This window comes from Sprattus sprattus, assembly GCF_963457725.1.
Source record: "Sprattus sprattus genome assembly, chromosome: 5".
NCBI lineage: Eukaryota > Metazoa > Chordata > Actinopteri > Clupeiformes > Clupeidae > Sprattus > Sprattus sprattus.
In genome coordinates this window covers 24,743,294-24,755,240 of record NC_137924.1, presented here as the reverse complement: position 1 = coordinate 24,755,240, position 11,947 = coordinate 24,743,294, and the positions used below count along the sequence as shown (strand labels likewise).

Genomic DNA, 11,947 nt, shown 5'->3' with positions numbered 1-11,947 from the left:
AAAAGAGAGCAGTAGGCTACAACATCAAAGAACTACATTGTCATTGACGTGCATCAGTAATTGAATAATACTCGCACTTCAAAAGAAAACTAACGTCATGAACTGGTGACTGCCACTAAGTAGCTCTGTGATGTCAGCTGGATTATGAAACAGCCTGAAGTAGCATATTATCTGTGCAGGTGTTTTTGATAGAATATAATTTTTTGTTATTCCTAAATCTTTCAAAATGATCAAATGTTTATTGCTTTTTATTGTCTAAGGTTGACTGAAAATAAACCAGGCAGTTCCAAGGAAAACAAAGTTCCACGTCTGAATTTTTAGGAAGTAAATTTTATTCAAATAAATAGCCACATAAATAAAACAATTGTTTCATTTCTACAACACTCTTTCATCTTCATACAAAAAGCTTGTCACACACACACGCACGCACACAAACACACACAGCATGGAAATCAGGAAATTACATCAGCAATTGGAAATAACCAAAAATGAGAAACATTTAGATCTGCATCAAAGGTTGTAGTGTGTCCAATGGTTACATGTCACATCACTGGTCATAGTAACCTTCTGGATTCATCTTCCTCGGAAACAGAGGTTTTTCTAATAAAGTGCATTTTTTCCCAACAAACCAAAGTAAACTAAAGTATTCAAAATTGATTTTTTTTTAAAACCATAGACTGAAATGTTGGGGATATCAGTTTATGTGCTTTTAGAATCCTGAACTAAAATCAACCTGTTTTTCTTTCCACATGTAGGATTTGTTCGGAAAAAGGCACAAGCGTTGGTGGAGAGTGCAACCTACATCATTGGACGGAGCAAATGTTAACACTGTGTAATGACTGATCCCACCTCAAACATTTTTTTTCCTGAATGGAAATTTGAACATTGTCTCATATTGTTCTTGACAAGGAGAAACGCTATCAAAGATACTGTGAATCGACCAAGCACAGCATTCAAGTGGAGAGATCTACCAAACCAAACTCCAGTCAAGGTGGTTGACATGGCAAATTCAATGGTGGTGTTTCAACAACATACAGTTAATCTGAAATAAAAAAGCACATGAAACTCGATTGCACTCTACTTTTAGCATCTAAGAGCAATGTTTCTCGAGCAAAACAATTCATCCAGAAAGTCTATTGCTAAGTTGACATCAACTCATTTTCACAAATAAAGTAATAAGAATATATAAATACAACCATGGTCCTTGTGAGACAGGGAGAATCCATTTATACCACCATAGCATCTAGTCATGGAAGCAGCTTTAGCTGAAGTGAAATGCAAAGAAAGCCGTACACTGAGCTATGGAGATCAAAAAGGCAGTGATACATCTACCTCTTTCTCCCCACTCTAGATTTTCTTTGGCTTACACTAGTACGGCCATTTTACACCAGGACTCAAAGGCAACCTGTGTCGTGTAGAGACAAAGCAAAAAGTCACCATGGCCTCTACTGTGTACAAATATATGTCATTCTACACTCCGTGTTCAAATAATCTCATACAATCATAAAAAAAAGAAGTTAGAAAACAACCACTTTAGGCATCTGAAGCCTCTTTGTTTCCTACATGAGCTTTCTCTCCTGGTTTCTCTACATTTCAATGTGAAATATTGCACTATTCCCAAAAAAGCTTTTTGTTCTCTATTTCTGGTGGAGGAAGAGGTAGTGATATGATGTCACTATGAGTTTTTTTAATTTTTTTTTGGAGGGGGGTTAAAGACAATTAATTAATCAAATAATTGGATTGAGGTCAAATACTTGATGTATGAACAGGAGCCAATGACTGTCACCACAGAAGTGGCACAATACACATAGTGTGTGTGAGTATGTGGATCACAGACTGGTCATGGCATAATACAAAGCAGCAAAGCAGCTCATCTTCACAGTCTCACCTGCGTGTGCGCACACACAAACACACACACACACACACTGCACCTAGCTTGGGCGGTCTCCTAGTCGAAGACTCAGCAGGCAGCACTCGCTTCTGTAATCAAGCTAGAAGCTTGCTTAACCCCCTCCACTTTTTTTTAAAGCATCATAACGTACCAGTTACGTCTCTGTTTTTTTCTACGTGAAGCAGCTTTAACCCCGCAAAGCATTGCTGAGCGAATTTTCAAATCACAGTTCACAAAACAATGATAGCATTTTTTCTTGAGAAATGTTGGAAGTCTAGGATGTCTGATGCTACAAACAAGGCATGTAAATCAAAGCAACCGATAATCCCCAAACTTTGGTCTTGCCTGACAAAATGAAAAACTCACTTAGTCTGCAAACTTAAAAAAAAAAGAAGAAAAAAAAGGAAATCAAACCAGGAAGACGTGCAGTTCCTGCACTCTTATACAGTAAAAAAAACTACTTTGACTTGACATAAGCATTTTGTTTTCTTTATGGAAGTCAGTCCTCCGTTCTTCAAGTGAGTCCAATCGTTTGCACTCTCCACAGCTCTCCCCTTGGGCAAAGAGCCATTACTTATTGCTTGTAAGGGGAGTCCAGAGTCTGACAAGAGTGGAAGGCCTCCACTGAGAGTTTGGTTATTGCTTCTTTGTTTGAGTCACAGATGCACACGACAACAACAAATGTGGACTTGCATGTTGCTCAAAAGTGTGGAATCGTCATTTGCATCTTTTTTTTAATATTTTCTCTTGGTTTTATGTAAGAAAGAGACTGTATCTAAAAAGTATAGGACACCTTCATTTTTTGTTTGCTACCATCACAAACAAAGTCAGATGGTTTCAGCCTCAACACTTCTGTGTTTTTGTTCATTGTTAGTGACTGTCCTCTTCTCAGCTGGTCTCATCCAACCAAACAAAGGGACTGAGTCATAGACAAGAGAGATAGAAGGAGAGAGCAAAACCAGTGTGATGAATCGACCTCGTCTCTCACCACCTCTCACACTTCTACTCTCCATGTTTCTTCTGCAAGTGAACTTCAGATGGCGTCTAGTGTTTCGTCTCCTGCTCTCACTTCACCATCACGCAGCTGCTAATCTGCTGCTGTTGTCCACTGCAGACCAGCTCCTGGACCTCAGGCTGTTGTGCGCTTGTGGTGCCCAGGCTCCAGCTGCCCTGCTGGGGCAGGAAAGAGAAGGGCCCCTGGTTCTGTGGCAGGGCCTGGAAGTGTTGGTGGGAGAGAGTCGGCCGGGCTTGGAGGGGGTGGGCGGAAGGGTGCTGGCTAATGTGCAGACGCGCCTCCAGCAGGTGAGCGGTTGAGACCACGGGGGACATGGTCGGGGAGGAGGAAGAAGAGGCGGAGGCGGAGGATGAGGTGGAGGTAGAGAAGGAATCCATGGGCTGACGCCAGAGCGAGGCCTGCTGAGGCTGTGGGGCCAGAGGGGTCTGCTGGCACAGGGGCAGAAGCACTGGTGCCTCAGAGAACAGGGCGGCCGGGGCGAAGAGGTTGGTGGGGGGAGGGGACGGCGGGTGCTGGTGCAGGTGCTGGTGTGACTGAGAGAGGAAGAGGACCGGCGGCTGCTGAGCGGTCACCTGAGACGGGGTCTGGTGCTGGATCTGGAGCATCCTGTGTGCCAAAGCAAAGAGTGCAAGATTAACACCACAGCCTAACTCTTCGCCCGGACAGAACTGTGCACAGCGGGACATATTGAGACTAGCATGAAGATTTTCAACAGTAAAACCACGGCTCTGACCTCTGCTGGTGCAGCACCTCCTCCAGCATGCCGCGGCCGCTGGGTGCGCACATGGCCGGCCCCAGGGAGCCTCGGCTGCCGCGGGTGCAAGCGGTCGGAGGGCACATCTGCCGCGCCAGCCCCTTGATCTTGTTAAGCCCCAACAGTCCCTTGGTCCGAGTGTTCTTCCTCAGCTGCCGGAATGCCTTCAGACCTGGAGATGGTCAGAGGTCAAAAGGTTAAATTGGATCCAGGTCTAGAACTAGGTAATTTCATGGCCAATAACTATGGAGAACATGATAATGTAAGAAGGAGATGGAAAGAAAATCCTTCCACAGTGCCCCCCTCTCATGTGAACACATATGAACCAGCGCTCACCTTGAGTGAGGGAGGTGTCGGAGGCTCTCCGGCCCTCCTGGAAGCTGGCTGCGTGGAGGCTGCCCTGGGCCTGGAGGAGCTGGTTGGAGGAGAAGGTGAGAGGAGTTCCACCAGGGGCGAGTACTCGTGGGCCCACCCCAGAGCTCAGCAAGGTGGACAGGCCCTCAATGGGGTTGGAGAGGGCAGGATGAGGGTTGGAGGAGTACTTGAGGCAGCTGTCTGAGACGGCTCCATCAGTAGGGTGGACAACGATACCTGCAGATAGAAAAGCCCCATGAGTTTGTGTTCTGTCATACACATAGGCTATCACAACAAGCAGTGACTGGGACCTGCTGTGTAGGAATGTTTGTCTTGGCACTCACAGGGAGGGTTGCACTGGTGGAAGCGGGCCGACACCTCGGCCAGCGTGTGCCGCCGGGAAGAGGTGCTCGACGGGGGAGTCGATGCGACGGTGACCGAGACCTCCTCCTCCTCGAAGTCGCGGGGGCGCACCTCCTCGCTGATGGTTGTCTCCAGCAGACTGTTGGGCGAGATGGAGCGGTTCCACAGCAGCCCGCTCAGATTGGCCTCCACAGGGCACACCACGCGCTGGGGGATAGGGGAGAGGGCATTCACGTTAGAGCCACTGTCTCTAATGGAGTGGAGAAGGGAGGAGGGGTGGGGGTTCACTGCACATCTGTAACATGAAACAGGAAAGGGTCTAAGCACCACACAACTGGTGGTATGGAGGAGATCTCTTCTAATGGCATGCGTGTGGAAAATGACAGTTGCTCTGAAGTTGGGGAAAATCCTCACCTGAAAGAGGCCACTCTGGTCGCAGTCCATGTCTGAATGCATGCGGGTGCTCTTCTTGGCCGGAAACGGGAAGGCTGTTCTGAAGCTATCTGTAGACTCCATGATTACCTGGAGAACAGAAGAACCAAGAGTCCATAATTAGAAAAAAGTATCACTTTTACCCTATAATCTGTGCCAAGCTAGGTCAACCGTCTAAAAAAACATGCAGGAGGTTTGCTGAAGTGCCCTGTTGCAATCTCTCACCTCTGGAACAGCAGAGTCTGACGTGCTCCTGGGTCTCTGACCCCAGGCGCCGCCCTGACGGCTGAGCTGCTGGCTGCGGTGCTCCTTCACCCTCTCCAGCAGCAGGTAGTAGATGGCGGAGAAGTGGTTGTAGCTGCTGCTTTGGAGCGACTGCAACAGGTGGGAAGCAAATAGAATTAGAACCTTTCAATAAGCCCCGTTTGGATTCCTACTGTTTGAGGCTTACCGCTACCCCCCGTCCCACACACACGCACGAACACACGCATGAGACAGCCAAGCCTGATCTCGTCAGGCGAAGCTGCGAGAACAACAAGGCGTAAGCATGCAATATGCTGGCTTTAGAAAACAGATGCCAGTTATCCAGCCTAATTCCGATGGCAAAATGCCTCTAAAGCCACGAGGCGAAGTGGGATATAGGGTGCCTCTGGTAGTGGCGCCTGGGAGGGGGTGGCAGAATGCCTGCACTAACTCCTTAACTGTGGCACGCACACAACTCCTTCCCTTATGCTTGTTAACCTCAAGACCCTATGTCCCCCACACCACTGTATAACATTTCTTCCTAGTTCTCCCCCTCACTCTAACCTCCACTCTCAAACTCCAAATGTCTACTGATCATCCAGCAGCGCCACTCCTGCCGGCCAGCCCTGCCCACCAGCCCCGCTCCCTCACACCTTCTCTCAGATGCTTACCTCCACAGTCCTCTGTCTGTCGATGCCCAGAGTCTGCATGATGCCCAGGACCGGCTCGCTGTAGTCGCCCAGGTTGGAGTTGTAGTCAGTGAGGGACATCGACAGCGTCTGGAGGGGGGCTGCGGGGTCAGCCAACATCCAGCGGTGCTGCTTGATCTGGGCCACCGTGATCCGCTTGGCAGGGTCCACCACTAGCATCTTACGGATCAGGTTCTCACAGTCTGGAGGAAGTGAAAAAAATGTTAACAGGTTGTTAACAATGAAGGCCTGACAAAGGAATTATAGATAAACAAACTGTGAGGGAATGAGAAGTGAAACGAGCTGGTGTAGGTGGGTGGGTTTTTTCGTTGAAGTGTGTCTCACCTTGTGACATGAAGTAGGGGATGCGGAAGCGACCCTCTGTTACTCGCTGTCTCAGGGCAGGCAGGCTGGCCCCGTCGAAGGGCAGAGAGCCACAGACCAGCACATAGAGGACCACACCCAAGCTCTGTGAACCGCACAGAAACAGGACGACATGAGACTCTGCTGCAAGGTTTTGGATGAGCAGACTTTTTCGACTTCACTGTAGTACTGGTGTAAATGCATACCCAGATGTCCAGCTGAGGCCCTTCGTACTCCTTCCCCTCGAAGACCTCAGGGGCAGCGTAGGGTGGGCTGCCGCACCACGTGGACAGAGGCTCACCGGCGTTGTAGAAGTTCCCAAAACCAAAATCTGTGAACCGCATGAAAGGAGGGTCAGAGAAAGAGAGAGAGAGAAGAAGAAAGGGATTTTAATTGACAAGCCCCACTGCCTGACATCTGCCCTGTAATCAGAATGTTCTATGCGATCTTTCACTTTAAGTAGGACAGCCTGGTAATGTGGTATAATGAAATATAAACAGCTATAATGAAAGAATGATTAATTATGGAAAAGACATTAGGAGGTTTTTTACCAACAGAACAAGGCCTCATGAGGTAATCACATTGGCTACATGATTTGCTTACTGAGTTTTATGTTATTACATTATCTTGTCAATGAATGCGGCTATTAACTCCTTCGCCTGGCGCACAAAAGTGTGTGCCAGCCTCTCTACCAAGCCAGTGAGTGCCCAGTCACCCTGTGCCCACCTGCTAGCTTGATGTTCATGTTGGCGTCGAGAAGAAGGTTCTCTGTCTTGAGGTCTCGGTGCACGATGTGGTGGCGATGGCAGTAGTCCACCGCAGTCAGAATTTGCCAGAACTTCTTGCGAGCCTCTTCCTCACTCAGCCGGCCGTTGGTGGTCAGGTAGTCTAGAGTGGCGAAGAGGAAGAAAGAGAGAGAGATGAGTAGAGGTTAGCGGTGTGGTCCTGAGATAACACAGACAGGTGAGCAGACAGGCTGTCTGGTTTAATGGTGGGTCTGAGGAACATCAGCTTATCCCCTCTGTGTGGTTACATAAAGCCTGCAAAATCCCACACCTGTTCCCCCCTCTGAATCCCCAACCCCACAAGCTCTTAGTGAGCTAAATGCCACTCCACTTATCCAGACCACAGTGACCACCCTGTTTCAACACCAAGCTCAAAGGGGCTCACACATGCCAACCATTTTTCTTGACTGTATGGGAGCCTGGCGGGTTTAAAAAAGCCAGAATATTCTAAAAGTTTACTCACCAAACATCTCTCCGTTCTTCGCATATTCTGTGACAATGTAGAGCATATCTTTCGTCTCCATAACCTGGATGGCAAAACAAAACAAGGGAATAACACATTAGTACTACATTACATTACTACACAAACAGACTACAGAATGCAATGGGCGGGGAGCTAGTAGAGTTACACAGGATAAATTGACTCAAACTCTAGGCATGTTTTTTTGGTGTGTTTTTGTGTTCTCTTGCGTCCACACTAGTACTCATTTGTTCCATATCTTCTGTCATCCAAAGATGGGTGTTTGCTTTTCCATTGCTATGTGTGGTTGCATAAGGGAGCTGACAAGTACTTCCTGAATGGCCTTTATTTATAGTAGAACATGACACACACACTCAGACACACACACACACACACACACACACACACACACACACACACACACACACACACACACACATGCAGGGTCAAAAATTCCATCTATGTCTATCTCGTTTACTCAAAACCCTCTGTCAAACACATCAAGCACATAGAAACACAAATCACCAGCTGACAGCTGAAACCTGGCTACAGCATTTCCTTCATGTATATGAAAAACACATGAACGAAAAGCTCACTGACAAAAAAAACAGGAATCAACTTGTGTCTTAGGAATGCCTGGAGCATATCCCGAGGCCTGTGTGAAAACTTTACGCTGGCAAGTGAACGGAAAAGAAAGCAAAAAGAACTAAATGGTGGGAAGGAGGATGCAATGTCCCATACTCTTCCTGGAACATCCGAAAACCTTCCTGGGAGAGCCCTAAGGGGAGGGGGTGGATAGTAATATAAAACTCTACTGAGAAGCATGGGCTAAGATTTGCACAACAGCCCATGAAAAAAAAGAAAGAAGTTCAGTAAGACCAAGGTGTAACAAGCGAGACAAAACAGCAACGGGTTGACATAAATGTCACCAGGCTTGAGTGGGGCGAGGCACAGTTACACAACCCCCAGTGTTCACCCTCGACCGGGAAGGAGGTCAAGTCAGAGCAGAAAAAAAGGGGCCCTTCTTTATCTTCAGATAGCCTTCGCTTCCTAAGAATCCTGCCCTTCAATGTCAGGCCAGAGGTGCCAGCGATGTCACCTTTTTCAGAAGAAAAGGATTTCTTGGGTGGCACACACACACACACATACACTCACACTGTAAACACACCACAAACACGCACAAGACTCGTCACTTTTTCCCTCACTGCAGGAGAAGGATGGAGATGGGAGGGGATGAGGGGATGAGGAAGAAGGGAGAGAGAGAAAAGGAACGCCTAGCTAAAAACCTCTAGTGTTGAGGGGGAAAAAGAAATGTCTGTCTTGTGACTGCCATGGTGAAAAAAATGCAAAGGGGGGAAAAATCATTGTGTTTATACAGGCAGTGAGAAAACGGAAACTGCAGCTTATCATGACACGCCATGGGTCAGCAGATCCATGGCTGTTTTTTTCTCTTCCTCTTGAGGGGTTTTCTTTTTATATCCCTCTCGCCTGTTTTTTAAATAAACAGATGCTTCTGTAGAGCCGTCTTTTAATTTATTCCTGTCACTAAAGAAGCAATGGGAGAAATGGGAGACCTCTGTATCACATTCTGTGGCAATCCCTCTCCACCATTCAAAATGTGTGGCATACATGCTGCGTCTCAACCAACGACTGTAAAAAGCAGTGCTTTAGAGTCATTGGTCTCACCCGTCATCTCTCTCCCTTTCCCACCAAAGACAGAATGACGTGACCTAGCTAGACTGTGAGAGTGACACAGATTTAAGACCATGCTAAAGTGACCACTGCCCACGAGGGCTCTGTCCCTTCTATTGGCCATCATGTGATCCTTGCTGGCTCATGGTACAGAAAGTGCTCTTCTGAACACAAGAATAATCAGGTCAGTGTGCCAGTGAAATATGATGAAGATTAATTCTGCTAATTTCCATGGGCCTATGAAAGACAAGGACTGTCAGGCACACGAGAGAGGACTGTCTGGCACACGAGAGAGACCTCCAGCCATAGACGCTTTAGGACTGCTATTGCAACAAAGCAATCCTTGAGGGATGATCTTGTTTGGTAGTACTTCAGCTTCTGGGAAAAAGAACAACTTTCACAAGCTCAGCACAAGTCCGAAAGCTGGTGATCAATAAACAAGCGCAACAGACCCAAATGGCACAAGGAGGAAAAAAACCAACAAAACAAAAAATGGGAGAAGGGGTGAAATATTTCGAGGGCAAACAAAAATGCTGACATGTGCCTGGCACCCGCTGAGAAAACAACCAGCACCCAGGCATTCTTAGGACGAAATCAGATTCCCTTTATCTCTGGAGACGGACAGCTTCACGTGAGGGCGGCTGCACACTCCACCAGCATTAATTAACACGGACAGCCAACACACTGAGAGGAGGCTAACCCCTTAAGTCACCAGTCACACACACAACCACACGTGCACACACGCACACGCACACGCACACACACACACACACACACCCTATCGTCATCATGGTCAGGGGGGATTGCACTAACGCACCTGTACTTATGCTTCAGTACAACGTGCCTAGGTGATCCCCGGTCCCTTTCAAAGCTAGGAGAGCTTTGCTTTGCCCTTGTGTGACCAGCACTCAGTGGGGAACGCAGCACCACCACACATCTGTGGGCTCACTACCAAACAGCAAGGTGGCCATTTGTGACCTTAGCAGCACACTAAATTCCAATTTTGCACTCAAACCAGGCTTCCCTAAAATGTCCCTAAAATTACTGCAACAGTACCACATGAAAATTGAAAACTCTCTGTTGTGTTGTCACAGGGTAAGTTCCCGCAGATGCACATGGTTATAAATGCAGCACGTCATTTCTTAATTTTTCACAAGAAAACCCCTACAATACCCTAGCTTAGTCATAACCACAGATGCTCTAATGCTACACTACTCAGTAGAGTACAATTGTTATGCTATTGAACTCCATAACGTGTATGCTATGGTTGTAATGCCTCTAGCATTAGAATTTGAATTAAGGTCCTAACTGTTAGGAACTGGAAAATGGACCTACCTGGTAAAGCTTGATGATATGAGGGTGATTGAGAAGCTTCATTATCTGCACCTCTCTGTAGACCTTCTCCAGGTTTGAGGAGTTGAGCCGAGTCTTATCAATAATTTTGATAGCGACCTGTGAGTAGGGAGAAAGATAAAATAAACATTTACATCGAATGTAGCAGCACGTTTTCATGTTCAATATTGCAGTGCTTTAAATATCACGCAATCAGAACAATGTAAGTGTTACGAATGGAATTTTTACATTACATGCAAGTGGACTGTAATAACATATATGAACGAATAAATATTTTACAGCAGGTAAATGTTTATCTACCTGTGTTTTGGTGACTTTGTGCCTGGCCAACTTGACAACGGCGAAGTTTCCTTTGCCCAGTGTGCGGATGATTTCATAGAAACCGACCTGAAGGGGCCTGCCTTGCGAGGGATTGGGCTGAGACCCCGGACCGCTCTCTGTCATGATCACCATGGTGCGAGGCTGTGTTCCTATATTGCCGCGGGGATTTCTGTTGGTTTTGGTTAAGGCAACTTATGTTGTACCTGGAATTAAAAAGAAGGCTGATGTCAATGCATGAAACAAATGGCAGTTACAGGTGCACAATTCTAACATAACCTAATTATTAATATTGTTATTTTTAGTATTATGATTGATATTATTAATGTTATTATTATCCGTAGTAGCTTGAGCCGGGAATTAATTGTGACGACTACTACACTTAGCCTCAAGACCACCGCGTCTCTAAAGGTGACTTTCTAACCATTCGTAGTAGTATTAGTAGTAATAATAATAATAATAATAAGTCTACTACTACTACTCATAATTATAATAATAATAATAATAATAATAATAATAATAATAATAATAATAATAATAATAATATCTATACTCAATACACTGCATTTCAAAAGGTAGAAAACTATGACGCATAGTTGCCTACTGCGAGGCATTAAAAGTAGTCCATAATGACTTTGACAGCTGTTGGACTGTACGTTTGAATAGAACAAAAAGTAGAGACATTAGACCTACTACTGTAGACCATATATAAAACCCAAGCCAAAGAAAAACATAAAATAAAAGCAAATAAGAAAATAAAGTACACTCACCTTAACAGACAAACAAATTCCAGCTCCTTTCACAATCGAAAAGATTCACAACTGCGGATTTACACGTCATTCCACATGGATATCAGAGCTCCGAATTAGAATAAAAAAACTAAGCAAAATCATCCACTCCCGTATAACTTCTAGTGGTGTATGTACAGATACACTCTCCGCGTGAACCGTAGAATACAAACAGGACTATTTACAGGGATGACACTTCTGGCCACCTAAGCTTCAGCACTCGCTACTGCGATCCGCTGGTATGCAGGAAAAGGCTACGGGCTGAATCGTCTGATTTGGGAACTCCACCTCTTTCCCGTCCTGCCATAACAAATTGATAGCCACCTCATTAACGTCACACGCGCGTCAGAGCTCGGAGCGGGGCGCAAGGCCGGGCTAGCGCGCAAGGCACAAGTTGCCGGGCAACAGTGCAGCTCGGCGTACGGTGACGTGAGTGGTGATGGAGGG

The 11,947-nt window shown here is 46.3% G+C and overlaps 1 protein-coding gene across 1 annotated transcript; it reads right to left on the bottom strand.

Moving 5' to 3' along the window:
* Positions 1-323: 323 nt before the first annotated feature.
* sik1 (salt-inducible kinase 1) lies at positions 324-11,733 on the bottom strand. Its single transcript, XM_080838798.1, has 14 exons — positions 11,483-11,733; positions 10,695-10,918; positions 10,377-10,493; positions 7,353-7,416; positions 6,831-6,992; positions 6,311-6,435; positions 6,087-6,210; positions 5,724-5,944; positions 5,035-5,184; positions 4,792-4,899; positions 4,359-4,584; positions 3,997-4,251; positions 3,640-3,832; positions 324-3,512 (listed from the first exon to the last, which is right to left on the bottom strand). Exons 2-14 carry the CDS (start codon positions 10,845-10,847, stop codon positions 2,957-2,959), a joined length of 2,454 nt encoding a protein of 817 aa, XP_080694924.1. The 5' UTR covers positions 10,848-10,918; positions 11,483-11,733; the 3' UTR covers positions 324-2,956.
* Positions 11,734-11,947: the final 214 nt, after the last annotated feature.

What these genes read in the sequence shown, in the direction of transcription:
- sik1 (XM_080838798.1), bottom strand. Translation starts at nt 10,847, where the DNA reads ATGGTGATCATGACAGAGAGCGGTCCGGGGTCTCAGCCCAATCCCTCG. An exon ending in ACAGACAGAGGACTGTGGAG is followed by an intron (nt 5,185 to 5,723) that starts GTAAGCATCTGA and finishes CACCTGTTGCAG; the next exon opens with TCGCTCCAAAGCAGCAGCTA. An exon ending in CGACACCTCCCTCACTCAAG is followed by an intron (nt 3,833 to 3,996) that starts GTGAGCGCTGGT and finishes GACCATCTCCAG; the next exon opens with GTCTGAAGGCATTCCGGCAG.